The sequence below is a fragment of the Heterocephalus glaber genome, unplaced genomic scaffold (assembly GCF_053883595.1).
Source record: "Heterocephalus glaber isolate CG9 unplaced genomic scaffold, H.glaber_assembly_v1.0 deba00000331, whole genome shotgun sequence".
Taxonomy (NCBI): Eukaryota; Metazoa; Chordata; class Mammalia; order Rodentia; family Bathyergidae; genus Heterocephalus; species Heterocephalus glaber.
Genome location: NW_028258142.1, coordinates 44,497,400 through 44,523,445, shown reverse-complemented (window position 1 = coordinate 44,523,445; position 26,046 = coordinate 44,497,400). Strand labels below are relative to the sequence as shown.

The 26,046-nt window shown below is 41.8% G+C and overlaps 1 protein-coding gene across 19 annotated transcripts in view; it reads left to right on the top strand.

Moving 5' to 3' along the window:
- The window catches only part of Fhod3 (formin homology 2 domain containing 3), a 497,386-nt gene that overhangs the window by 440,259 nt on the left and 31,081 nt on the right, over positions 1-26,046 (top strand). For all 19 annotated transcript variants that reach the window (XM_087189308.1, XM_087189306.1, XM_087189305.1 and 16 more), the window contains 5 exons: positions 7,508-7,666; positions 15,051-15,233; positions 17,478-17,597; positions 18,323-18,484; positions 21,411-21,601. In XM_087189308.1, the coding sequence (XP_087045434.1) occupies positions 7,508-7,666; positions 15,051-15,233; positions 17,478-17,597; positions 18,323-18,484; positions 21,411-21,601 (815 nt within the window). The remainder of the gene's footprint in view (positions 1-7,507; positions 7,667-15,050; positions 15,234-17,477; positions 17,598-18,322; positions 18,485-21,410; positions 21,602-26,046) is intronic.

The following is a 26,046-nucleotide window of genomic DNA, read 5'->3' as shown; positions in this document are numbered from 1 at the left end:
TTTTTAAGAAAATTTGGGGGTGATGATTTAATTGGTCAAGGGATAAGCCTCAATCTGGGTTATTTTTAAAGCACTTCAGGGATTCTAAAATACAATCAACGTGGTAAATCATTGATTTAAAATGCCAGTAGAGGCACCAAAGGACCAATACTCCCCTACCACCCCCTTTAATGTTGATGTCCTTGACCTGATTTATTTTCCTGAAAAGAGAACAGAACTTCACTACCCTAAATTCAAGTTCAGGACAAAGGGAATACACTCTTTTGACATCAAACTCAGAAAACCTGAATTACGCCTACAAATTCCAAACACAACAGTTTTGCTTGTGTGCCAGCATTAGTAGTAAGTCTCACCTAAGCCTCCTGGTTAAAGTGGTGGATAAACTAACACAGACTGTCTGACTGACCATTGTCATTTGCTATCAGAGCCTCAAAGGGCGACTATGGGAAACTGATACATTTTTTTTTCACTTAATAAAACAAGCCTATTCTGGCAAGAAATTTTATCCCTAATGGTTTTTCAGCCTTTCTTTAAGCTTAGTTTTTTGTCTCTTGTGTTTTGTTTTTTGTCTCTTGTGTTTTGTTTTGGTTTTTGCCTTTGGTTTTTGCGTTAATGGGCATCTCACCATCTCCCTTATTGTAAGACTTTAGGAAAATTCCATAGTCATCTCATCCTTGTGATATCAGTATCAGTGCCTCCTTGTAACTGTAGCTTTCTCACTAGGCAGCTTTGAAAATGTCCTGTGGCATCACTCTTGGCAGTGAGCGGGGGTGAGGAGGAAGGATTTACCATTTCTAGAACTTGTGCTGTCCTGAGCCAGGCCCAGGGTCTCTGACCTAGATGGTGAGAAGCGTGAGCAGAGGTTGGTCTTTCGTGGAAGCACTCTCAAACTTCTCGGTGTTCTCCCAGACTCGGAGTTCTCCAAATAACTTGTGTCCTTAGTTTAGCTTCTATTTTCAGTCACAGCGCTTTGTGGAGTGACAAGTTCTATGTGGTGAATGTTCACTTCTTAAATATTACATTCTCTACTACTAGTAAAATTACTCCAGAAATTCAAAGTAGTGATTATGTCAGCATTTCAGGGACCCTTAAACTTAATGCCTATTTGGTACTATTTAAATTTGCCTCCCCACCTTTTTCTTATTGCTGCTTGAATCCTTAGTCTTTTCTTTTCCAAAACTGAATCAAAGGAAAATTAAGATCTTTTCCTATCTCTTGGATGCTGACTGAAATCAGGTTGTGGCCACTCTTGCATGGTGACCACACCTCTTCCCAGTAACTATTTAGAATCACATTTGAGTCTTTACTTGCAAATTCTAAAATATTTATTCTTGGAGGCAATAATTTATCCTACTCAAAACCTCAACTTGTACATCTCTTCTCCATAAGGCATTTTGTCAGCTATCTCTGCACCCAGGGTTAGTGTTTCCCAACTTTGGGCAGACTTGTGGCTCTGCACTGCTTCTCTCCAATTGGACCTAAGTACATGGCTTAGCTCTTCTAGAAAATAGTCCTATTACTCTGTGTGATTCTCTGTGCTGTGGAATGGCTAAGATTGCAGGATCTTATCTCTTTGCATTCATAAATTGATTTGAGACTGAATCTCTATCCCAGCTAGCCACCCGCCAGGTGAATCTGGGCTGCAGAGCACAGTCAGTTTTTTTCCTAGGCCTTGCCACTTAGCAGCCACTACTTAGGTTGGCCGCCTCCTTTGTGCTTCCCGGAAGTCCTGTACCTCTGTTAGCCTTGGGTGCTGTTCATTGGATGCTCTTCTCTAGAAGGAGTCACCTCTTTCTTTCTCCAAACTGGACCCTTACCCTTCTTGGGCACCTTGTGAGGAAGGAACTCTGTTGCCTTCATCACTTCTTTCCTGCTCCTCCTTTATAAGAATCCTCTGCTCTGAGAGAGACAGGGTAAGCTCTGTCTCTTGTATGTCTTGGCTATTCACACCCTGCCCCCCTCTCCTTATGGTGCCCTTGGCCAAGTCAAAAACAAAAATAATAAAAGCCCTACATGGCATCCAAGCTTGAAGCATTTCTCCAGAGATGGCCTTGCTCTGGTGTGGAAAGGCTACTATGGGCATGTTGGAGGCCCCCTGGTTGGCATGACTTTGAAGGAGGAGCCCTGCTGTAAGAGTTCAGTTTAGCTAGACTTTTTGGAACTAAAACAGAGCCTGGCTTCTTCCCAGGATACCCCTCCCTCCTTAAAGAAGCAAGTTCCCCTTCTCCATGAACACTTCTGGACTTATTTGGGAAAAATAGCATGTTGAGAGAGAGAGAGAGAGCCCCAGGGATTTCCCCCACACTGGCTCACACCCACCTTGCACTAATCCCCTGCCCCAGACACAGTTGTTCCTGTTTTCACATCCAGCCATCCCCCTAGTCTAACAGCCGATGCCTGGATCCTGGGCCCACCGATGCCTCCTTCCAATATCCTTCCCTCCTTCAGAGTTCCTGGAACTTGCTGAGGAAGAGTGCAGAGATTTGGTGAAATTCTTTTATCAAACTGGGACAGAGACCTTAACTTTCTGTTGCCCTAGAGTTGACCAATGATGTCACAGGCTTCCTGGCCTTCCACGAATAAGCATTTTTTGCCAGCACCCCTGGGAATGTTCTCATTTAAGGACTATGCACCTGAAAGGAAATATCTGTTTTAGGAAATATGATAGCAAAAAGAGTCAATAGGGCCGGGGATTTAGCTCAGTGGTTCCGCCACCTGCCTCTCAAGTGCAAGGTCCTGAGTTCGATCCCCGGTACCAAAAAAAAAAAAAGTCAATAAATATGGGAAGACACACAGCCAATCAGAAAGAGACTGTTGGAGGACTGAACTTCTCCTGCTTCTGCTCAGGCTTTGGGGTCCCAGACCATCACTTGATAATGTCTCAAGACTGCAGTGAGCAGGGATGACGATGTACCCCACTCAGCAAGGGAGTCTTGGGATTACTGCCACCATACTCCTGCTTGGCTGTTCCTACATGAGCCTATGTTCCTGCTCCTTTCCCCCAGTCTTTTCTCATCCTGTAAAAGAAGATCTCAGTCATTTCACTCTGTCACAATGTTCACCCACCATACTGGTTTGTCTTAACTTTTTAAGAATATTGTTGTTGACTTTTTAAATACCTATAATCTTTCATATTAACTTTAAAATATATTTTTCTAATTCCAAAGGCAAGACTTTTTGAAATTTTGATAGAATTATTTTTAAAACATATGTTAAATAATAGTTTTCTAGCATACTTACAAATTAAGACTTCCTGAAAGCCCAGCATGGTGGCATGTTGCCTGTAATTACAGCACTCTGGGAGGCTGAGGCCAGAGGGTCACAATTTCAAGACCAGCTTGGGCAAGTTAATGAGTAAATGAGACCCTCTCTCAAAATTAACAAAAACATATAGCTCAGTGCAAAGGCCTTGAATTCAATTCCCAGTGCTGAGGAGATTTCCTACCCAGGAACATGATGTTTCTCATTTATCCAAGTCCTCTCAACACTTTCAAGAGCATTTCACCATTTCTTTAAAAAAGTAAGCTCTGCTTTGTATTGATATTTCAAGAGATTCTTGTTTTTGTTTCCTTGTTTGGCTGTTGTTTCATGACATGTGTCTGGTCTCTGGGCTCCAATTTAAATGCAAATAATTTTGAGTTCCTATATGTAAGCTATCTTGCCTCCTCTCTTCTTTCCAACTCTGGTTCCATTTCTTTCCCATCACACCTCACCTCCTGGATGCCTTCAGAGAGCCATTCACATTTCCTGACCAACTTCAGAAGGACAGCTCTTCTTTCTCTGACCCCTGCTTTATAACCTCATCCTATCAGCGAGCAATTTCCTAATTTTCTAAAATTGTAAATCATGGACAATCACCATGGCTTCCAATCAGATAAATGCAGTAAGGAGAAGGTGTCTGAGAAAGAATTTTAGCAAGTGCAGGATGGATGGATTAAGGAGGAAAAGAGCTAGGAAGCAGGAGGCTGGTAGTGGCTGCTGTGAGAGTCTGGATGCTGGAGAGTCAGGCTGTGGGTGGAGGCGGCGAGAATGGAGAAGGAGGAGCAAGCACAAGAGGCTTTATGAAAGAAGGGTAGACAACAGTTGCCCCATCATGCAGCCATGTGGAGGCCCTAGTGAAGTTCATTATAGCTGATTTGGGGCTTTGATCCTGAAGGACAACTGAAATGGATCAAAACTGATGACTACTTATCTTTGGACGGGGACTTCTGCTCCCAGGTACAGAGAGCTCTATCTTGCTCTTGCAGGTACCATTCTAGGTTATTGTGGGTGAGGCAGAGATGGCTGGACAGCTCCGTAGGACCCACTCCCTCATCTTGGGGAGAACTGATGAAAAGATACTCAAATATTCATTGGGTCAGGTGGAGATTTGCTTCAGTTATCAAGAATGGCTTAGAATTTGCTTAAATTATCAAGAAACACCTCTTGGCTAAAATCTAGAGATTGAATAATTCATTTGTAGATGTTTAATTTTTATTTTTTCTTCATGCTGTGTATAGAAGTGCTTTGAAAGGTGTAGAGTTGTCTGTGGGGACAGCTTTCCTAGTGCCTCACTTTGCTTAATAGCTTGCTCCTCCCTGGTTTATAGGGGAGTGTATGGGGATGTCCATCACTGACTGAATTGAGTTCTATTAAGGAAGGGACCCAGGGTATGTCAGGTACAGTCACCATGTAGATCTCTGTGCTTGTTTGCCACACATGGTGCCAGGGAAGCTGCCTAGGGAAGAGGCTGAAATCTGAGTGGCACTTCTCCCAAGCTGTCCGTGGGCAGCTGTTTGTCATGAGTCTGTCTCCCAGAGGGAGCTTCTCTTTCTCTTTCTCTTCCACACAAAGGCTCCAGCTGGGCTGTCTGGGCCTGTCTAGGCACCTCTCCAGGCTCATAGAGTGACAAGAACAGTATGAGTGAGAGGCTAGGGGCTAACAATTCCCAGAGAACCCTTGCTGCCATTCCTTATGCTCACAAGATGTCTACAGCTGTACCATTAGACCTCATGTCCACACTCTAAGCAGGAATAAGGAGAAGGGCAAAATGTCTGTTCCTTTCTAGTCAAGAAGACAAAAGCTAGAACTAAGCCACAGTGATAGTTTTAGATACAAAGGGTCTAGGGAGGTAATTTTTTAAGCTGATTCATTGCCAGCCTACTGAAAATAATTGGGGTCCTGGTGGTGATGAGGGAAGAGGGAATAATGAGGGTAGGTGCCCTGCTGAGCCAGAAGAAGCAGGCACTGCCGTGCCTCACCATGGACACTGCAGTTTCTAACATCCCTGTTCAGGGCTTGTGCCTGTATTCAGCATTCTGTCAAACCTTTCTTATTTCTTTTTAGTATTCTGCATAAAACATAATATTTTAAATTAGATTTAAAAGCTAAATTAATAATTTTCAGGAGCACTTCTTAGTTTATTTGATTAATTATGTAGAAGACAAAGCCTGCCCTGCAGAGCAGGGATACATCTATGGCACATGTCCCTGAGAGCCACTGTTCGAAGCTGATGACCATACCCACAGGCACTGGCCCTCCTGGCCACCAGGCTCCAAAACAGCTGGGATGCTTCCATTTGTTTTCTTCATGAAAAAAAAAATTGAGTTTATTCCCAAACGCATACTTAAGGATCTAAAATAGAATTTTAGCAATTAAATCTGCAGGCCCAGGAGGACTTCAGTAGGACTTCAGTCCGTTTTTCCCGGATGGTCCCTGTGTCTAGTGTTAACCTAGTCTCCAGATGGCTCCGCTGCTCCCACGCCCAGTCAGGTTCCTGCTGCAAAGGAGAGGGTGAGACCAGGGGTGAGTGGGGGCCTGTCTGCTGAGTTTGGCTGGAGCCCCTTGAGCGGCTTGTGTGGTCTTCTGAGACAGGGCCCCATCAAACCTACAGCATCATCCCTGCCAGTTCCCGAGGGCCTAGGCAGAGCTGCTGCTTATCTCATTAGCTTTCCCCAGGCGGCAGGCTGTATCCCACATAGTCTGTAGGCCCAGCTCAGTGTCAGCTCTTGCAGACCCTGACCCACTTCACCACCAGGTGAGTTACAGCTGCCCTGCCATTGAGTCCCCTTCCACAGAAACCTGCCGCCCTGCTGAGTGTGTCTTTTCTTTCAGGGGAGCCACTCCACCCTACTCATCTTTGTCACCTTAGGCACAAATCAAAAGAGCCATCCTCCCGGCTGAGCAAGGGCAGGGAGCTTGCTGGACCAGGTCTCCTCCCACATGCCCCCCACCCTCACTGCAACCCCTGCTCTTAACTTCTGAGAGCTGAAGGGGAAGATGGGGAGTAGGAGGGTTTTGGTTACAGGTCTTGGTGGTCACAAGTGTTGGCTCAGTACCTCATACTCTGTGTTGCCAGGGCTGCCTTAATGAAATACCATAGATTTGCTGGCTTAAACAACAAAAGGTTTCTTATGCTTTGGAGGGTAAGAATTCCAAGATAAATGTGCTGGCTGATTTGGTTCCTTATGAGGACCTTCTTCCTGGCTTTCACATGGCTACCTTCTTGCTGTGCAGTGGAGAGAGGGCGCTGGCTCTCTGGTCTCATAAGGACTCTAATCCCACCAGGAGAACCCTACCCTTACAAACTCACCTAAACCTAATGTCCTGCAAAAACCCTTCTAGGCCTCTGTTACCATCACATTGGGAATTAGGGCTTCAGCCCTTGAACATGAGGGGGATATGCATTCAATCTATAGCAGACACTGACTGAGTTCTGCCTATATGATAGCCCTGGGAGGCTGCAAGGATGAAGGAAGCCTAGGGTCTCACTATGAAGGCTACTCCGGCCAGCAGGGAAACCACACACCCAAGGGCTCAATGCAGATGCCAGGACACCTCTCATTCCCTGTTCCTCTCTGTGGCCTCTGTGCCTGGCTGTCCCTCCTACTTCTTCCTCGGAAGGCCCCTTTCCCCTCACCCAGTGGATAGCTGTACCTATATATATCTCAGTGTAGCAGGAAAGGTGGAGGTGCTATGATCTAAAGAGCATAGGATATTTGGATGATGACAGGAGCCCTGAGACAACACAGCCAGCAATCTGGAGGGGCTGATAGGCTAGGCGTGCTGGACTCCTTCTCATTAGCTCCATCTTCTCAGCATGTGCACTGACCTCTCTGGGCACACATCAGTCTGGGGTCCAACCAAGGCACATCTGACAACTCACAGCCCAGAAAGGAGAGCTGAAAAGTTTTAGTTTTGTTTTCACTGCTTCTATGGAAAAAAAAACCAGGGTTTTGTTTTTTTTTCTTCAAAATATCACATTTTTCCCAATTGAAGGAAAATCAATTTTATTTTGTAATGTGTCTGACTTGAGAAGTTCCATTGCTGGCCCAAGTTTGGCAGCTTCTCAGAGCTTAGTCCTTAATCTCTTTCTTCTGAGCTGAGTGGTAGCCAGTCCTTCCCTGAGCTGAATTGGGGCCATTTGTTTTCATCTGTAAATACAGAGTGAATTTGCTTTTAATAATGAAACACAAAAAAGACCTAGTATGATGCATTAATCTTCAATTTTCCTTGCTTTGTCATCAAGAAAACCGCTGCAGATGGAAAAAGGCAGGAGATCATTGTTCTAGATTCCAAGAGGAGCAATGCCATCAATATTGGTCTGACAGTGCTGCCCCCTCCAAGAACGATTAAGATAGCCATTTTGAACTTTGATGAATATGCCTTAAACAAAGAAGGGATTGAGGTAAGAGAGCTCTATTGAGCATTATTTGTTTTCTGTAATATATCACATGCTTAAAATGTATATTACATTATTGCATCCAATATTACTTTCTTCATAGGGTGACTTGACATTTTTCTGTTCTCAGCCAGACTCTGAATAATGTTAGTAATTCTTCTTTTCATTCTGGGAGGAGGTGAGCTTTACTTTTTCTATGAAGTTAAGAGATTCTCACTCTCTGGTTCATGTATGGATCTCTGATCATGCTCTGCCTGCCTCAAATAGAAAAAGATTATTCCAACCTCCTTACAAGGGAAACAGGGTCTTCTTTCATGGTATTTCACACCACATGTTTAGCAAACACTTTCAAATATAGGGTTTTTAATATATGCTCATCTGTGTAAAGGATTTTCTTTCTCTCTTGGCACTTGTTGGGATATGTAGAGAGGTGTTTGGTCTGATAATGTGGAAAACCAAGCAACTGAGGCTACAGCCCTTGTTGATCTTAAAAGTGTCAAAAATGGAGAAAGGTTGGGTGACACGGCTGTGATTGTGTGACTGTTAAGCAGACCACTTGGAGCTATGGCTTACCTGCTGAGCTAGGGGTATGTTCTTCCCTCTGGCCAACCTCTCCCTTCACCCAAGCTGGTGCTATTTTTGAGCAGGTGAAATATCTTATTTAACATCGGAAGAAGGGTAAGCAGAGTTAATGGTCAACCCATAGATTTCTACAAATGGGTGACATAGCCTGAGGCCCACCAGGTCAGAATGGGGAATCTGGGAACTTTGCTTTGTGATGCTGGCTAACACCCAACCTATGGTTCTATTGGCAAAGAGCTCCAGACTCCTTTAAAGCCATTCCATGATTGGAGTTCATTCATGTCCAGTCTCAACTTTGTAAGACTTGAGCATGGAGGGAGCCAATGAATCCTGACTCCAGAAAGTCAGAAAAGTCAGAAGTGAGGAAGGGCTTGGGCCATGGTGCCAGTCTTGCCCTCAGCCCTGTGTGGAAGGGAGTGGTGGGCTCACAGTATGCATAGGAGCTGAGCCCAGCAGGTGAGGCCTGCCTTTGTGCTTTGGAGAGAAGAGGGCTTCAGGGGGAAAACTACTCCTAGAGGCCTGTACTGGATTGAATAGCATCCCCTCAAATTTCATACCCACTCATGATAGGCCTTATTTGGAAATAGGTCTTGCGGTTGTAATCAAGTTAAGGTAAAGTCACACTGGATTAGGATGGGCCCTAAATGCGATGACTGGTGTCCTTATAAGAAGAGGGACATTTGGACATAGACACAGAAGAGAAAGCCATGTGATGACAGAGAATATACAAGGAGACACACAGGACAGAATGTCATGGGATGACAGAGGCAGAAATTAGAGTGATGTGTTTATATGCCAAAGAATACCAAGGATTACAGGAAAGCACCAGAAGCTAAAAAAGAGGCAAGGAATAATTCTAGCTTAAAGGCTTCAGAGGGAACATGGCCCTGCTAAGTCCTTGATTTTGGACTTCTAGTTTCTAGATCTTGAATAAACTTATTTTCTTCTAAGCCAGCCAGCTTGTGGTCTATTGTTAAGGCCACTCTAGAAACCTATGTAAGGCCCAACCATCTCTACTCTGAGAGTTATGCATACCCTGTTCCAGGAACAGGACAGAAGGTGATTCTTGTCCTTTCTGGATGGAGAGAACACTGGCTGGAGAGTCAGAAAGGCAGCATGTCCAGGTGGGCACAGCAGGTAGAAAGAAACGTGCAGGTGACAGCAGGCAGAGCTGAAGAGAGATAAGTAAGGCAGCTGGCTGGCAGCAAGACAACAGGCCAGGCATCTGTGTGAAGCATGCCCATTCTGGAGTCCTGCAGAGTAGCACAGGAGAAGGGCAAGGGCCTGCCATTAGGAAACCTGTGAACTAAGTGCAAGATACCTTCTCATTGAGGAGAAACCAGGTATGGGCCTGGCCATCCTGTTTACTTATCAAGATCTTTTAGAAATTGCAAAAGCTCAGATTCACATGTAGGGAGGCTTCAAATACCCAGCCTGACCAAAGGAAACATGACAACTTCTTTTGAAAGTACTACTTCTCCTTGTCAGGAGGAGAAAAAGTCCATCAGGGAGAGAGTTTCTTTTGGGTTTTGCCTTTATTCTTTCCTATAATGTAGCTTTCCCTGGGTGAGGAAAGTTTCAGATGCAACAAATTACATAGATTTTTAAATGAACCAAATTATTCTTTTTCCCTGTCTGACCACTTTCCAGTTGACCACTCTTTAGGTCCAGGAAGGAAAATCAATAATGCTAATGTGTATAATAAGAATAGGTAGGTCGGTACCTAACATGTATTCTCCTTAAAAGTTTATGAGGTACATACTCTTCTGCTCCCTGTCTTAAAAGTGAAGAAATAAGTCCCAACATTAGCCTCACAGACCTATGAGAGGGGCAGCAAAATATAAGCTCCAGAGCCTGAGTCCAAATGGCAGGAGTAGCTGACATAGGGAAGAATTTGAAGTGAGAAGACTCAGCCACAGAAAACACGGATGAATCCTTACCAAGATTTTATCATGTCATGATCCTCAATAAACCTATATTTAGTCACAATAGAACTTGAAGTTACATTTTTATCAGCTGTCCTCCAAAAACAGGGTTTCTCAAAGTCAATACTACAGCCATTTTTGGTGGGACAGTCTTTGCCTTGAGGCTGTCCTATCAGCATGTCTGGCCTCTACCCTGTAGATGCCAGCAGCATCTACCCTCCCCTGCCTCGCCCCACAGCCAAAAATATCCCCAGATATTGTTAAACCTCTCCTGGGAGCAAAATCACTCATGCTGGGAAGCCCTGATCTAAAGGCTGCCTGTGTGAATCCAGAGACTGTGTCTGTCCTTGTACAATTTTCAGCCATGGCTGAGAAGACTTCACTGGAAACAGCCCTATTGGAGAATGTGGAATCCAGGATACTGTCACCATCTACTGTTTCTGGCCACTGATCTCGAGGACCTGAGGGCCATAGAACGGGCAGTACCCAGAGCTTGTTCAGTAGGCTTGTTGTTCAAGAGTTAAATCAAGACTGAGAGCAGATGGCAGTTGTGAACTTACAGATCTTTGCTAATAAGATTTCCAGCTAATGTCCAAAAGGGCCTTTAGTCAGACTGTCTTGCTTCTTGGATACACACACCAGAGCATGGGACCACAGCTTAATATGGTCTTTTAAAAGCTCTGTGTACCTAAACATAATTAGGAAGTATTAAATGACATCCTGTGGCTTTCCCTAGCAACCAGTGGTATGTACTTAGGTTTGTCATCCAAACTTGAGGAAGTAGTTAACTTCATTAAGGAAGTAGTTCTTCAGAAGAATATTAAATTTTAGCAAATTATTTTAGGGCCATCTCTAAAGGGCATAAATGATATTTTTCTAAGTAAAATGTCATCAAATTATTACAAATAAGAGTTTTTCTCCCCCCACCTCCATGTTTAATTTTTAAAGTCTGTATCTACTCAGAGGGTAACACAATCAAATGGCCCCGAATGACATTTCTCTTGGTTCAGTTTGGCTGCCAGGCCGGCCAGCATCCTGGAAACAGAAGTTTCCTTTAGCCCTGTGTACAAAATCACAGGATCTTTTGGAATAGCTTGTGTGTCAGGAGACCTGTCCATAGGTGCCTGAGTGTGTGCTGAACACACAGAGGTGAGCCTGTCCATGGAGAGTCACAGCTAGCTCAGCAAGGCAGGGATCCAGAGTACTCTGATGATTGGATGTAGCTGTGCTGCTAGTTTTGCATTTCTAGTTGAATCCCCTTGAACAATAGAGCTGGTGTGGCCCCCAAGGTTGTTCTCCAGCTTGTCTTGGTGGCTCCAACCTAACCTCTTTTGTAAATCATTTCATCTGTAACTGATACAAGAACTTTTACCCCAAACGGCCTCAATGAATAGTCTTAAGAATGAAAGGAGATGGTACCAAAAAATAAAAAAAGAATGAAAGGAGATATTATCAACATACTTTAAAAAGGTTTTTTTAAAGTTACTACATGAAAATAGGTACACCACTAGAACACCATTTTTTTTTTCATGAGAATGTGCAAATTGTACACAAACCAGGCCCAGCCCTAATTTCTCCAATTTTTTACTCTTGTCACTGAAAGCTTGCCATAGATTCTTATCCAGAGCTATAGCTGGGATTCTGTTCAAAATTGTAAAGCAAATAATTACTTATTATGGTCTTATCTGCAGGTAAATACAATAGCCAAACCCAATAACATTTGAGTGTATAAAAAGGATGTTTTTGCATTTTTTTCTGAAATGTAGCTTTCACATAAAAAACCAAGTATACTTACAGCAGTATTAAAGAAACACTTCCTAGGAGGAAGCTAAAAAGCAGGTTATCACATTTTGGTCTGATTTGATATTTGTTTTCCTGGATCATACAATCATTGATAAACCTACTGACATGGTAGAAAGTAAGTTAAAGATACTGCCTTGTACTCATCCTGTTATCCTTTGCTCATAAGTAAAAAGACCATGAGCTCACAGGAGGTAACTTTGATCTATTGTTCAACTGTCTCACAGCTGTTTTTATTGTCGTTGATGTGTAAAAAAATCAAATAAAATAAATTGGCATACGGTAACCTCATAAATCTTCAACAGTGAACAAATGGTTTCAATTAAAGAAGTGGAAAACAAAAGTAGAAATGTTTGATTACTTTCTCAAAGGAACAAAGCCACAAAAATCATTGCAGGAAAATCCCTTCTGAAGGTCATAAAAGGTGATAGCAAGTTTTTGTTTTGGGATTCTTGTCATGCCTAAGACAATTTAAGCATTAAGGAAATTAAAATACAAATTTTAGTTTTTATTTTGAAAACTAGTTAAAGAAGCAATATCTACTTGAATCGTTTTGATTACTTTAGTGTCATCTGTGTGGATATCAAGGTATGAGCCAGGCAGTGGGCAAGTGACAAGCACTGTGGCTAAATATCTCTCCAGGTGCTCACTTCCCACCCACATAGACTCACTCTGGCTGCAGCACAGCATACACATCTTCAGTGCAACTGGCTTCTGATAAACTAAAGACAGCCCTCCTGTTAACACTCTCATCAAACTCAGGACTACCTCTACCCATCCAGATATACATCTCCATGCACAATTATGTAAACATCTGCATATTGATGAATCAATTACCCAGTTTAGTTTTTTTTTTTTTAATTTTAAACTAATACAGAATTAAGTTGAGTTTTGATGTTCTCCGAGTTCTATGAGTATAAAAACATGGATAAATCTTGTAATAACCACTCCAATCAGGATTTAACATAGTCCCATCTCCCCACAAAGCTATTTACTGCCCTTTTGTAGTCGCACCCCCATCCCTGCCTTTACCCTTTGACAACCACTGATGCATTCTCTGTAAGTACAGTTTTGTCTTTTTGAGAATGTCACATAAATGGGAATCATACAGTGTGTAACAATCCCTTTGAGATTCTGCTGAATCATCCTTTGTACCTATAGGGTTTTTTTTTCCTTTTATTGCTGAATACTATTCCATTGTAGGGATGTACCACAATCTGTTTATTCATCCATTGAAGAATATTTCTCTTGGTCCAGTTTTGAGCAGCTATGAATAAAGCTATTACAAGTATTCACATGCAAGTTTTTGTGTGAACAATAGTTTTCCTTTTTTGGAGAGTAAACACTTGTAATATAATTGCAGAGTCATAGGGTAACCTCTGTATTTAACTTTTTGATGAACTGTAACTTGTCTTTTCATTGTCTTAATAGTGTCTTCCAAAAAGCAAAATTTTAAATTTGGGCAAAGTTCAATTCATCAGTCTCATTTCTAGTATTGAGTTTAAGAACTATTTACCTAACAGAAGTCCCAAAGATTTTCTGTGTTTCCTTTTAAAAGTTTATAGGATTACATTTTACTTTTAGATCAATTATCCATTTTGAATTTGGTTTAAATTGGGGTTGATTTTTTTGTGTATGGAATCCAGTTGTATTTACACCATTTGTTAAAAATACTATCTTTTCTCCATTGAATTGCTTTTGTAGTTTTGTCAAAACCATTGGCCCATATTATTGTTCGTAAAGTCAGGTGGTATGATTCCTTCAAGGTTATTGTCTTTCAAATGCTTTCTGGTTGTTCTAGTTCTTCTGCCTTATGATATAGCTTTTGTAGTAAGTTTGTCTATATCTACAAAAAAATCCATTTTGATTAGAATTGAGTTAAATGTGTAGATGAATCTGGGGAAATTTAACATCTTGATTGTGAGTTTGTTTAATCTATGAACATAGTATGTCTCTTCATTTATTTAGATTTTTGTCTGATTGCTTTTAATCAGCATTTTCTAATTTTCAGCAAAATGATCCTACACATTATTAAATTTATTGCCTGTATTTTCCATTATAAATAGTACTTTAAAAAATTTTTGTCCATTATCAATATCTAGAAAATAAAATGGATATTTTTATACTGGCTTTATTATCCAACATTGTTAAACTCACTTTTTATTTTAGAATTTTTTTGTAAATTCCTTATAATTTTCTGTGTAAACAATCATGTCATCTGCAAATATAAACAATTCTGCCTTTCCTTTTTTTTTGGTACCGGGGATCGAACTTGGGTCCTTGTGCTTGGGAGGCAGGTGGCAGAACCGCTGAGCTAAATCCCTGGCCCTTGCCTTTCTTTTCTAATCAGTATCATTTTTATTTCTTCTTTGTGCCTGGCTAGGAGTTCCATATAATGTTATATAGGAATGGTAATGGTAGACTGGAATTTTAATTTTTTAAAAAATAAAATATACTTTGAAACTTGTAAGAATCATAAGCATTCTGTATTCTTTTTGCCTTCTTCGCTTCCCACAATTGACTTTTTTTAACCAGGAACAAATAAAGGTAAAAAGATACACTTTTTTCATTAGCAGGTAGGTATCACTCTTTATAAATTCTATCATAGTTTTTCTTCAGTCAGACTTGAGTTTGAATTATTTAAGTATTATCATTTCTATAAGTAGTTAAAACAATGAAAATTGTTTATATCACATGAAACAAAATTCAATCTGACTTCTCTTTAAGTGATTAGTTTTTGTAAGCTCTTAAATATCCATGCGAATTGCTACAAAGCATATATTCTTGACATGTTTCACCGTATCTCCTAGGGAACGGGGAATTGTTCTGCAACCTCACAGCTTTCTCTCGCTTTCCATCTTCCTTCTTGTCTAGATAGCCCTTCATGTGCAAGATCAGAAAATGTTGAGCAAGTTGTTTAAAGTATGTTTGGTTATGATAGTATAAACCTATGATATTAAATATAACAGAATTTTTCTACTGCTTTGTTGGAAAATTGTACTATGAATTTGAAAACATTGAAGGAAGTAGGTAAAGCCCATCATTAAGAAAGAATATATTATATCAATATCCTGTCCTTCCAGAAAATTCTAACCATGATTCCTACAGAAGAGGAGAAACAGAAAATCCAGGAAGCCCAGCTGGCCAACCCAGAAGTGTCCTTGGGCAGTGCAGAGCAGTTTCTCCTCACCCTCTCCTCCATCACTGAGCTCTCTGCTCGGCTCCACCTCTGGGCATTCAAAATGGATTATGAAACTACAGAAAAGGTGAGCACTTCTAAGAGAGGCAGACAGTCCTGTGGCTCCAGTGTGAAAAGGCCAGGTTTTTTTATTATAAATTTTAGGAAAGTGAAGTGTCATTCTTGGCACAGAGTTTGGAGTACAGTGCAAGTTGATAATGACATTGTCCTAAGTGCAGCCTACCAGTGAGAGGTTATTCTAAAGTATCTGCCTGGCTTTCCATTTCAGGTACTTGATTATGGGCACCAGGTGAATGATTTTTAAAAATTCAAAATTGTTTCAGGCTGTTTTCATTGTAGAAAATTTGGAAAATGCAGAAAATAATGATACAGAAAATTTCCTCTACCAGTGAGAGGTTATTCTAAAGTATCCGCCTGGCTTCCATTTCAGGTACTCGATTATGGGCACCAGGTGAATGATTTTTTAAAAATTCAAAATTGTTTCAGGCTGTTTTCATTGTAGAAAATTTGGAAAATGCAGAAAATAATGATATAGAAAATTTCCTGTCATCTCTCTACCTGGTGATATTCTTTTTTTTTTTTTTTTTTTTGGTACCGGGATCAAACTCGGGACCTTGCGCTTGCAAAGCAGGTGGCAGAACTACTGAGCTAAATCTCCGGCCCTACCTGGTGATATTCATCTAGGATGCCATTGACCATAACAGCAGGTTCTTAGGTACCCTTTGAGAAAATATCTTCAGTAAAAAATTGAAAATGAAGCAAAAAAAAAGTGAAAAATTGAAATGAAGCAGATTGCAAGCAGTTGAGAGGAGACTAGAAGGAAAAAGACCACAAGAGGAAGGCATAGGGACTGCTTGGCTAGAGAATGGAAGACAGAGGTCTAGGGCATGGAAGTGTCTTGTAGGCTGAATGGCAGCTAGTGGGGAAGGAGAGAAGAGGTGGACAGTAAACTTTAGAGGGCTTAGTTGAGAAGAAATGCAACAGGGAGATAGATTCAAAAGCCCAGGTAAAAGGCTCTGATTCTCTATTTTCTAGCAAAGGAGATAGCAAAGTCCTAAACTAAGGGCTGAGTAGGTGGCAGTAGGGTTTGGTGGACTTCAGGGGAGAACTACACATTGAGCATCTCTAATCCAAAACTCTGAAATCTAAATGTTCCAAAATCTAAAACTTTTTGACCAACATGATGCCACAGTTAGAAAATTCCACACCTGACCTCCTGTGACGGATCACAGTCAAAATACAGATGCACTAAAATCAATGTGTAGAATTGCCTTCAGGCTGTATGTAAAAGATATACAGTATATGAAACATAAATGTACCCCCAAGATACCTCATTATGTATGTGCAAATATTTCAAAATCCCAAAAAGTCAAAATTTGAAACACATCTGGTCCCAAGCATTTCAGATAAGGGGATACTCAACCTGTACAGTATTTAGATTCATTAGCGAATCAAGCAATGATGAAGACACCTGACCACCAAGACCACTGGTAACTAGTGTTAACTAAATAGCAAAACCAATCAGCACAGTTAAGTGATTCTCTCTAGCAAAGTGAGTTGAGATCATGAAGAAAACAGACAACTGGGCCAGTCTTGGTTAGGTACTGGCAGGGCCAGCCTGGCAAAAGCAAGGTTGCTGAAGACTTACGCTGAACCTCCCGGCCTTGGGATACAGGCGAGGGAAGGGGCCTGGAGTGATGTGTGGTGGAGACCACGGTAGACAGGAAAGGGGAGATCATAGGTCTACAGAGGAGGTAGAAGTGTCTGGGAGTGGGCCTTAGACAAGGACAGTGGTCTTCTAGAGAGCACCCAGGCCTAGGGCTGGCCATCATAGAGTACCTAGATAGGGAGAGGAAGAGACTAAAGTGGTCCAGGGACAGTGGAGCCACAGTTTCTGGAGTCATCTGCCTAGAAGGAGAAAAGATGGCGGGGCGGGGGGGACTGTGGTCTGTCTGCTGAAGGAACACAGTAAGGAAGATTGTATTGGTTGTGGGCCACAGTTGGGAGCAGAGCAATGGAGGGAATGACCTGAAGGTTCTGCTTGGGGTTAGAGGATGGGCAGCAACAGGGAGGACGAAGCATTCAATCTCTAGTACAAGCTTTGTTTGGTCTTCACTGTGGAGTCTTTGGGGATTAAACTGCCTGCCATCATTTAGCCTTTTATTTTTGTGTACCTGGAAACAAATGCCTATCATATGAGATTGCTTTGTGCTAGGGAGAACTGTATTTGTTACTATCTTACACTGTACAAATTTTTAAAAATCAAAGCAAAAATGTACATTCTTCTTCATCTTTTTTTTTAAACTGAAAGGAAGTGGCAGAACCACTTTTGGATCTGAAGGAAGGAATAGACCAGTTGGAGAACAATAAAACCTTAGGCTTTATCCTATCTACTCTTCTAGCCATTGGGAACTTTCTAAATGGAACTAATGTAAGTTTTCCCTCTCTTATTTTCTTGCCTCTCCCTTGTGACAAAACCCATACCCCTTATTTACTGATGGAAGTTTTACCTTTGGTCCCCAAAGCACAGTAGAAAAAACAACATATGTATCTTGTTGCAGATAATCTGGAGGGGATTTTGTCCTTAAGGTATCAGGGCTCATTTATTTGAACCTGAATCTTGCCGTGAATGAGGAAGCTTAGAAAAATAGGCACACCATTCCTTGCAAAGTATGGCTACTCCCAAATTGAGGTTGGGGGAATTTTTATCTACCCTGTTTGTTGTTGTTGTTTCCTGACCTTATCTCTCAAATGCTTGTGCCTACATACATTCTGATACTTTTGAAAGAAGCGACTTTGTTGGTGTAGTTGTTGGCCTGTCTCTGGCCAAAAGACATAATGCACCAGGGCAAGGGAAAAAGAAGCTGCAGGTAACCGATAACAGAGAATCAGTCCCACAGCACCTGACTGATGGCCAGGGCTTGAGATTGGGCTCAGGGCTGTGTGGGTAAGGGTTGGAGCCTCACTTCATTCTTGCTGTGGCTAGTCCACGTGTGTTCAGGAAAGGAGGGTGGAGTGTGTGACTTGAGAAGCTTCAGTCCCAGAGAAACTAAATATTGGCTACTGTGACCATGCTTTGATTCTAACCATCTGTCCTGTCCTAAGGGCCTACATGAAACTTGGTTTTCTCATCTTTTATTTAATGTCTCCAAACAGGCCAAAGCGTTTGAGTTAAGCTACCTCGAGAAGGTTCCAGAAGTCAAAGACACAGTGCACAAGCAGTCACTTCTCCACCATGTGTGCACCATGGTGGTGGAAAACTTCCCAGACAGCTCTGATCTGTACTCAGAGATCGGGGCCATCACCAGGTCAGCCAAGGTACGTCTGTGGACACAGGAGTGGCACTGCCTCAGCCTCTGCTGTGGGATCGTTATCCCTCATCTCAAAGGCACACAATCTCTTTTAAGTAAGATGTTCAGCCCTGGCTGCATTGCCTACGTTAGAGTTTGTGAATATGATTCAGTTTGTGCCATGAACTTTAAAGATCTTTTTCCTATCTCTGGTTCTGACTCAGATTCTTTCCTACTGAGGTATGTCAAGTGAGCCTGCCACTGTAGCCCTCACTCCTGCGTTCCCTGTTGAGAGTGTTGCTCATCAGGCTGGATTCTCCAGAACATTACAGCCTGTTTTGGGTGGCCTACTGTGTCAAAAAGATGTCATCTGGCTCCTCCTGTGATGCCCACAGGACCTTGCAGGGAGGTGTGGAGCCCCAAAACAAGGCATACCTGACCCTGCTGCCCACACATTGGCCATCCCTCTGATCTTACACACAAGGAACATTTTTATAGGGTTGTAAACAATATATAGCACTGGCCTTCTGCTGCAAGCTCTTAAAGTAAGTGCAGAGTTGATATCTTTATGAGTTGTCTGTGGACACCCAGATTCCTGCAGGCAGCAGGCTCGTGGCAGCTGACAGTGCCCAGAGGCAACCTGAACACACCAGAATTGAGAGAAATGAAGGCCCTGGGAGCACAGGAAACTCACTGGGTTGGAGGATATCCTTGAATAGGATCCAGGAGCCAGGTCAGTGTGGAGGAACCTCCTGGGAATACAAGGGCTGGGAGTAAGAGGTGGGAGTACTGGGATGCACTGGAGTCCTGGAAGAGAAGAGGAGATGGTGGGCAGAGTGGGAAGGAATGGGGTGGGGACTCTAAGACTGTCCTTCCAGGAGTCCTCCCTTACTCTGCCTTCTCCTGTAGGACTGACCTGGGGACCTGGTGGCTGGGAGCCTTTTTATTTGCCTCAGGAGTCACAGGCTGGCAGCCACCAGGTACACTGTGTAAAGGGCCCCTTAGCTAGCATGGCAGCAGACCCCCAGATCAGAACACAGAGCCCTCTATTTAACAGACTCGTAGAATGTTATTCTGACTGGCACTGTTCTCCAGTCTTTATAAGTGGTACTTCAGTGTCCTGACTGAGGCAGAAAGACCCTTTGAGTGTCCCAGCAGAGGGTCTTCCAAATGCTGCTCTGACATCCCATTTGCACCTTCTCAGAAGACAGTTTTGTTGGGAATTCAAGACTAAGTCAGCCTGTCTGACCCCTTCATTCAGAGCTGCCCAGAACAATCAGTTCCCTTTTCAACGTGGTCCTTTGGTTTTTACTCAGAGCTTCCCTAGCTGGAGCTCACTTGTAACCAAAGCATCCCTGACCCAGGAGTCTTCGCATGACACCAGCCCCTACTGACTGCCCTATACCCGCCTCAGTAACCAGCCTTTCCCAGAAGCCCACTGGATGTTTAATTGTCAGTTAACTAATGGCTGCATAACTTACCCTCGCCTAAAGAATGGCTGCGCATGCCAAAACTGCAGATAGCCTCTGCCTGCTGACTTTGGCAGTTACTGAAGGTGACTCATTTGGCCCACATCCTTTTGACTTGCAACCAGAGGCCATAGAATCATCTACCACCTCTTATCAGACTTCATTTCCACTGCCTTCTTGGTTGTATAGTCCCTAAAATCCAGGCCATGTCCCTCCAGGCCTGGGGCATCCCCTGTGCTCAGTGTCTTCCTTCTGTTGAGGCCACCGATCCTCTCACAGAATCTGCCTCCGATGACATGATCCCTCCCTTGTTCTGAAGTGGGGCTAGTAGTCTGAGGTCACTCCAGCAAGTCCTTTCTGGGAGTTCTCAAGGCCCCCTGCCTGCAGCCTTTGGCTTCATCTGACTTTTATTTGCCTCACTCCTTCTCACCTCTGCTCTCTCCCCATTCACCTCAGTCCTCTCCCATCAGCTTGCCCATTGGTTAGTCTATTTCTCCCTCTTCTCTTACTCTTCTGAATTTCTTTCCAATCTCACATTGTTAGCTATTACATGTGGCCCTCAAGTATATGTTTGATGACTAAATAACCCTCTGATTGATGTAATTTTTAGTCTAGCAATTGTATAAAAGCATTCATTACCTTAGAGAGTATCATCTCAGACCACTTGTTCAATCCAAACTGCTTGCACTTCTCTAAATACATAGTGGGTGCTCTGTCACATCTGTTCTTTACATGTGTGGCTTGAATTTGCTGCCCTGATCTCTTGTACACACACACACACACACACACACACACACACAGAGGAAGGCCTGCTAAGGTAGCACACTGCACACCCTTCAAAACTTGATGATCACCAGTCTGTATGATAAATCTCCCTGAGAATATGAATTTGGTTTCATTCAATGTCTTTCTTTGTGTTTTAGCACCTATTGTGGGAAATGGTGTTGTACTGGTTTCTTCATGAGTGTTGGTTGAACATGTGGATGGTGCATGAATAAAATAAATAACTTGTTGCATAAGTTATAAAGGAAATCATGATGATGAATAAATACCATGGCCCAGCACAGCAGAGCCATCCATGTAAGACGAGGATGTGTTTCTCAGCCTTCAATGAAATATCATCCCTGAAGGACAAGAGTACTCTAAAAAGTTTTATGAGACACCTACTCAGTTCATCATGTACTAGATTTCTTTAGTTCATGTTTTAATTTACAGTTCCCAAAGAGTTTCATAACATTTCTTTCCAAATAAGGCAAGAAAATGTGACTGTGTTTTAGGTTCATTGGAGAACAGTTTTATCACTAAATTGATGTCAAAAATGACAAATACACATGTGAATGATTTTTAGGCCATGAATATGTTTGCATCTCAAGATGTAAATTTGGTTTTGATATCTGCTTCTTCCTGCAGGGGCTTTGGTCTCCGAGTTCAGGTTGGTGTCCAGTTATTTCCGCACATTTGCAGTGTTCTCTCTCTGGTTTTCAGGTTGACTTTGATCAACTTCAGGATAATTTATGTCAGATGGAGAGAAGATGCAAAGCTTCATGGGATCACCTCAAGGCAATTGCAAAACATGAAATGAAACCAGTTTTAAAGCAACGAATGTCAGAGTTCCTAAAAGACTGTGCAGAACGAATTATAATTTTAAAGATTGTCCATAGAAGGATAATTAACAGGTAAGTATATTGAGGGGCTTATGGAAAGATCAGTCCAATGACATGTTGGAAATATTTTGCAAGCCAAAATCTGATAGCTAAATTTACAAAAAAAAATGTTGCTGTGCATTCTTGGTACACAGCAAGTATACCTATGTTGCAGACGTTTCATAGATGTTTTCATAGGTACTTCGTTTTTCCTACACTATAACATAATGCCACTGAATCTTGAAATTGGAAAGGATGTCAGATAACTTGATCTAAAAATCCCACTTGATCAGGAATTGGATCTGTAAGTTCTCTGATAATGAACACTGCTTCCCTGCAGCTGCTTGAGCACGTTCACCTACCAAGAGCCCTCTCCTTTGCAAGTCAGCTCTGTTCATTAAAAATGTTTCTTTTTTATCTGATCTATAGTTTGCCCTCTAAAGACCTTCAAGTGGTAGATTTTTTTGATGGCTTTTCCACACTGCATGTGCCAGAGTGAGGGCTGGGCCGCACTGCAAGTCCTCTCCTCTGGACCAGCCTCCCTCAGAGTCATGGGATCCAAAAGGCTTCTGGAAGTGCAGCACTGCTAGGTCAGGAGGTTGTCCAGGGTCTAGCATGGCTCCATAGCTGTCTGGGACTGTTCTTCAGTGAGAAGTGGTAGCCAGGATTAGAACCTGGGTCATCTAATGTCCTAGACCAGGGCAATTCTTGCATGAGCCACCGTTTGTACTCTTTTGCTTCATCATAGAATGTGGTTGTAGAGCCCTCTATCCCCATCCTTCCTATCAAAGTCTTACAAAGCTATTTTGCCTGGTATGTTAATTTTACCCCTCCCTTCCCCTTTCTTTCCTTCTTTCCTCTGCCTTAAGCCCACGAGGAATTTCAGAAACCTGATTCTCATGCCTGCACATGAGCCCCCTCCTGGCTTGTGTCATTTGCTGCTTTGATGATAATCATGCTTCCTGGCTCTTGATATATACTCTAAAGAAAAGGGAGTCATTTTTAAATGTTGGGTAGAACAGAGATAAGGTACAGAATCTCCCCTTAGGTTGATAACTACCCAATAAGCAATACTTTTGGAATTCAGTGACTTAACTATAAATCTCCCTAGCTGCCCTTTTGGTTGCCCTCTGGATCTTATAAAAGACTTTCTTAAATTTCTTACTAAAAGTAAAGTACACTATGCTTTTAACATGGTTAAAAAGGGGGAAGCAGGGAATGTGAGCTGGTTTGATCCTGATGCTTTGTGTGATGCAAGAAATTCCTAACTTTAATAAGCAAAACAAATTACACAAATAATTTCCATTTGGGATGTCATGAAAATGAAGCTATTTAACAAAATCTTGTAAAGCTTATTATTAATCATTTTATCCCAGACAGATTGAAAACTCATTTTGGTGATAAATCTATTCTGAAAGATAAACTTGCTCTAATTGTTCCATCCAAACTGGTCACTTGAATGATAGCTGAACCTGCCTGACAGGCCAGAAAATCACTGCTGGGTAGAAAAAGTTGAATGGCTAATGGGAGGTACCAGGTGGTAGCGAGTCCAAAATACCTACCATGGGTTGCCTGGGCTGCACTGAGTTAAGAGAAACTGTCTTGGGCCACATATAAAATATATAATATAGTTAATGTATGTACATAACAAAACTCCCTTTACTTTCAAATATTTTTCATACCATTTAAAAAATAGCAGACAGCCTGTGGGCCACAGGTTGGGCATGCCTGTGGGTTCAAATGAAGTCTTTAAGAAGAGCCCTGCATGTAGAACTAATTAAAGCAGGAATATTTGGTTGAAATGGAGATGAACAACTGGCAGCCCTAATTGGCTTTGCTTCACTTTTCCGTCTCCTTCCTGCCAACATTCCCAGGAGTGATCCCAGGTCTGCTAGGCTAGCCTTTCACCCTATGTATTGGAAACTGAGACCCAGAAAGGTCAGGGCCCTATAACTTGTGCCCATGCAGTCATGTTGGCCATGCAGATCAGCCTACATGTAAGGCTTCAGATCAGAACATTTTAAGAAGGTATATAACTGTTGCTTCAGTTAACACCTAGCTTTCAAGACTATTGCTTGGCTAAGAAACTCTTGTTCTAAGTGTGGGAGCCTGTTTGTTAACCTTTCCTTATATCTTGCTGCCCTAACACCATAATCTACTCTTGTGGATGTATAAACTCACTTATTCCCATAGCTTCATTAGGCTGCTGTTACACTGTGAAGGTCACGGCTGGACTCCCCAACCTGGTGAAACATGGGAGAGGCCTAGTGGACTGCATTCGAGGAGTTAAGGCAGGCACAAGACAAACACTCAGACAGAATTCCATTCTCCAAAACCCACACCTCCCCGTTCTGGAGACTCCCATTCAATGATACATGGGCAAAAGTGGGTGATGAAACAAATCAAAGATGTTTGGCTTGTTCCTTGAGGTGCTGATGAGGGAAGCCAGCCCTTCCATAACCATTAGACCTTTGTGTCATGTTTTCTGAAAGTGACAAATTTAACAAAAAGTTCCTTAAAAAAAAAAGATCCTTAAATGCTTTACTCCCTTCAAAGTCATACCTGCTTTGTCTTTCTAAAGGAATGTATGGTTTTTCTCTTTTCAAATGTATACCTCTGAGTCTTTTTTTTTTAGATGTGAATTTTACTTGTTGCTTGTTACTTCCCTTGTTTGCAAAATATATGCTTGAATCATATTTCCAGTTTATGTGTTAGGTTTGGTTCTTCTCTGGATCCCAAAAAACAATGCTCTAGAAAGTGGAGCATAAGGAATCTTGGTGGTGCTTCTGTGTAAAAGAGAACCCAGAAAGGTCATGTATTAAGAAGGAGATAAAGAAGTTACCCAGCTGTGGCTGATAAGTCCCTTCATTGATTCATCCTGCATACAGATCTTGAACAGTGATAGAAGGCAATGTACTACCATATTTCACTGTTTTAGCCTATTGTCATTTCATGTATTTTATGTACAGTATATAATATCAGTTGGCAGGAAGAACAAGTTAGAGTATAAGTGGAATAATTATTTATTTTGGTTGTGCTAGGGTTCAAACCTAAGCCCTTGGGCATCCTAGGTAACTGCTTTATCACTAAGCTACATCTCCAGTATAAATAGGATAGAAAAATACAAGAAGGTGCTGTTTTGCATGAGGTAGCAAAGAGGGCTCCTGTGGGAAGGTAGATACCTGGAGGATGAGAAAGCACTCTGCATGCAGCTATAATGTTGTAGACATAGCAAACAGCCACCATGGTACCTTCATCAGACCTGTGATCTCAGTGTAGTAGCTTCTTCAGCTTCCTCGCCCCACCGTTAGCCCTCAGACAGTTATCTCCTTGCCCTCTGGGTTTCCTACATAATATCCAGGGGCCAAGGCCCTAAGATGAGCTTATTCAAGGAGTAACCAGTGGTCTAGAGTGACTAGAATCACAAGTCACAGAGGTAGTGGGGTGGGTCACACAGGGCCTTGTGTGGATATATGTTTTGTTTTTCCATCTGTTGATAGACATTTGAGTTGTTTCCACTTTCTGACTATTATAAATAATGATGGTGTGAATAGTTAGACAGTTTTGTGTGTACAAATATTTTTATTTTTTCTGGATTTATGATTAGGAGCAAAATTGCTAGGTCATATTGTAGGTCTGTATCTAACTATTTGAGAAACCACCAGTATATTGTCCATATCAGCTGAACCATTTTATATTCCCACCAGAAAGGTAAGAGGGTTCCAATTTCTCCATATTCTCACCAACACTTGTTCTTGTCTTTTTTATTCTAGACATGTCAGTCAGTATAAGGTGGCATCTCATCAAGGTTTTGATCTGCAATCTATTGACTAATGATGTTGAGCATCTTTTTATGAACTGCTTGGTTATTTGTCTTTATCTTTTTAGGAGAAATGTCTATTCAAATATTTTGTCTATTTATTTGTGTACCTAACATTGAATTGTAAGATTTCTTAATAGATTCCAAACACAGGTGCCTTATCATGCATATGATTTACAAATATTTTCTCCCATTCTGAAGTTTATCTTTTCACCCTTGATAATGTCCTTTGAAGAACAAAAGTTTTTAATTTTGATGAGGTTCAGCTTATCTGTTTTTGTATTGACTGTTCATGCTTTTGGTATCTATCTTAAGAAAACATTGTCTCATCCAAAATTATGAAGATTTATACTTGTTTCCTTCAAAGAATTTTATAAGTATTGTTAGCATTTTTAAAAACTGTAATTAGAACATGTTTGCAGTGCATAATGACTACATTCTCTGTAGAGATTGGCACATGTACATAACACATTTCAATTTTTCCCCTTCCTTCCATCCCCCTTTTATTTCTCCAGCATCATTTATTTATAAGAACTTATAAGTTACTTATCATATATACAGATTGAAAACCAGACTAAGAGGCCAAAGAACATCATTTCTTCAGCCTCCTTTACTTTAAATAAGAGTTGTATACTCTACTTTGTTATTTTTCAGAAAA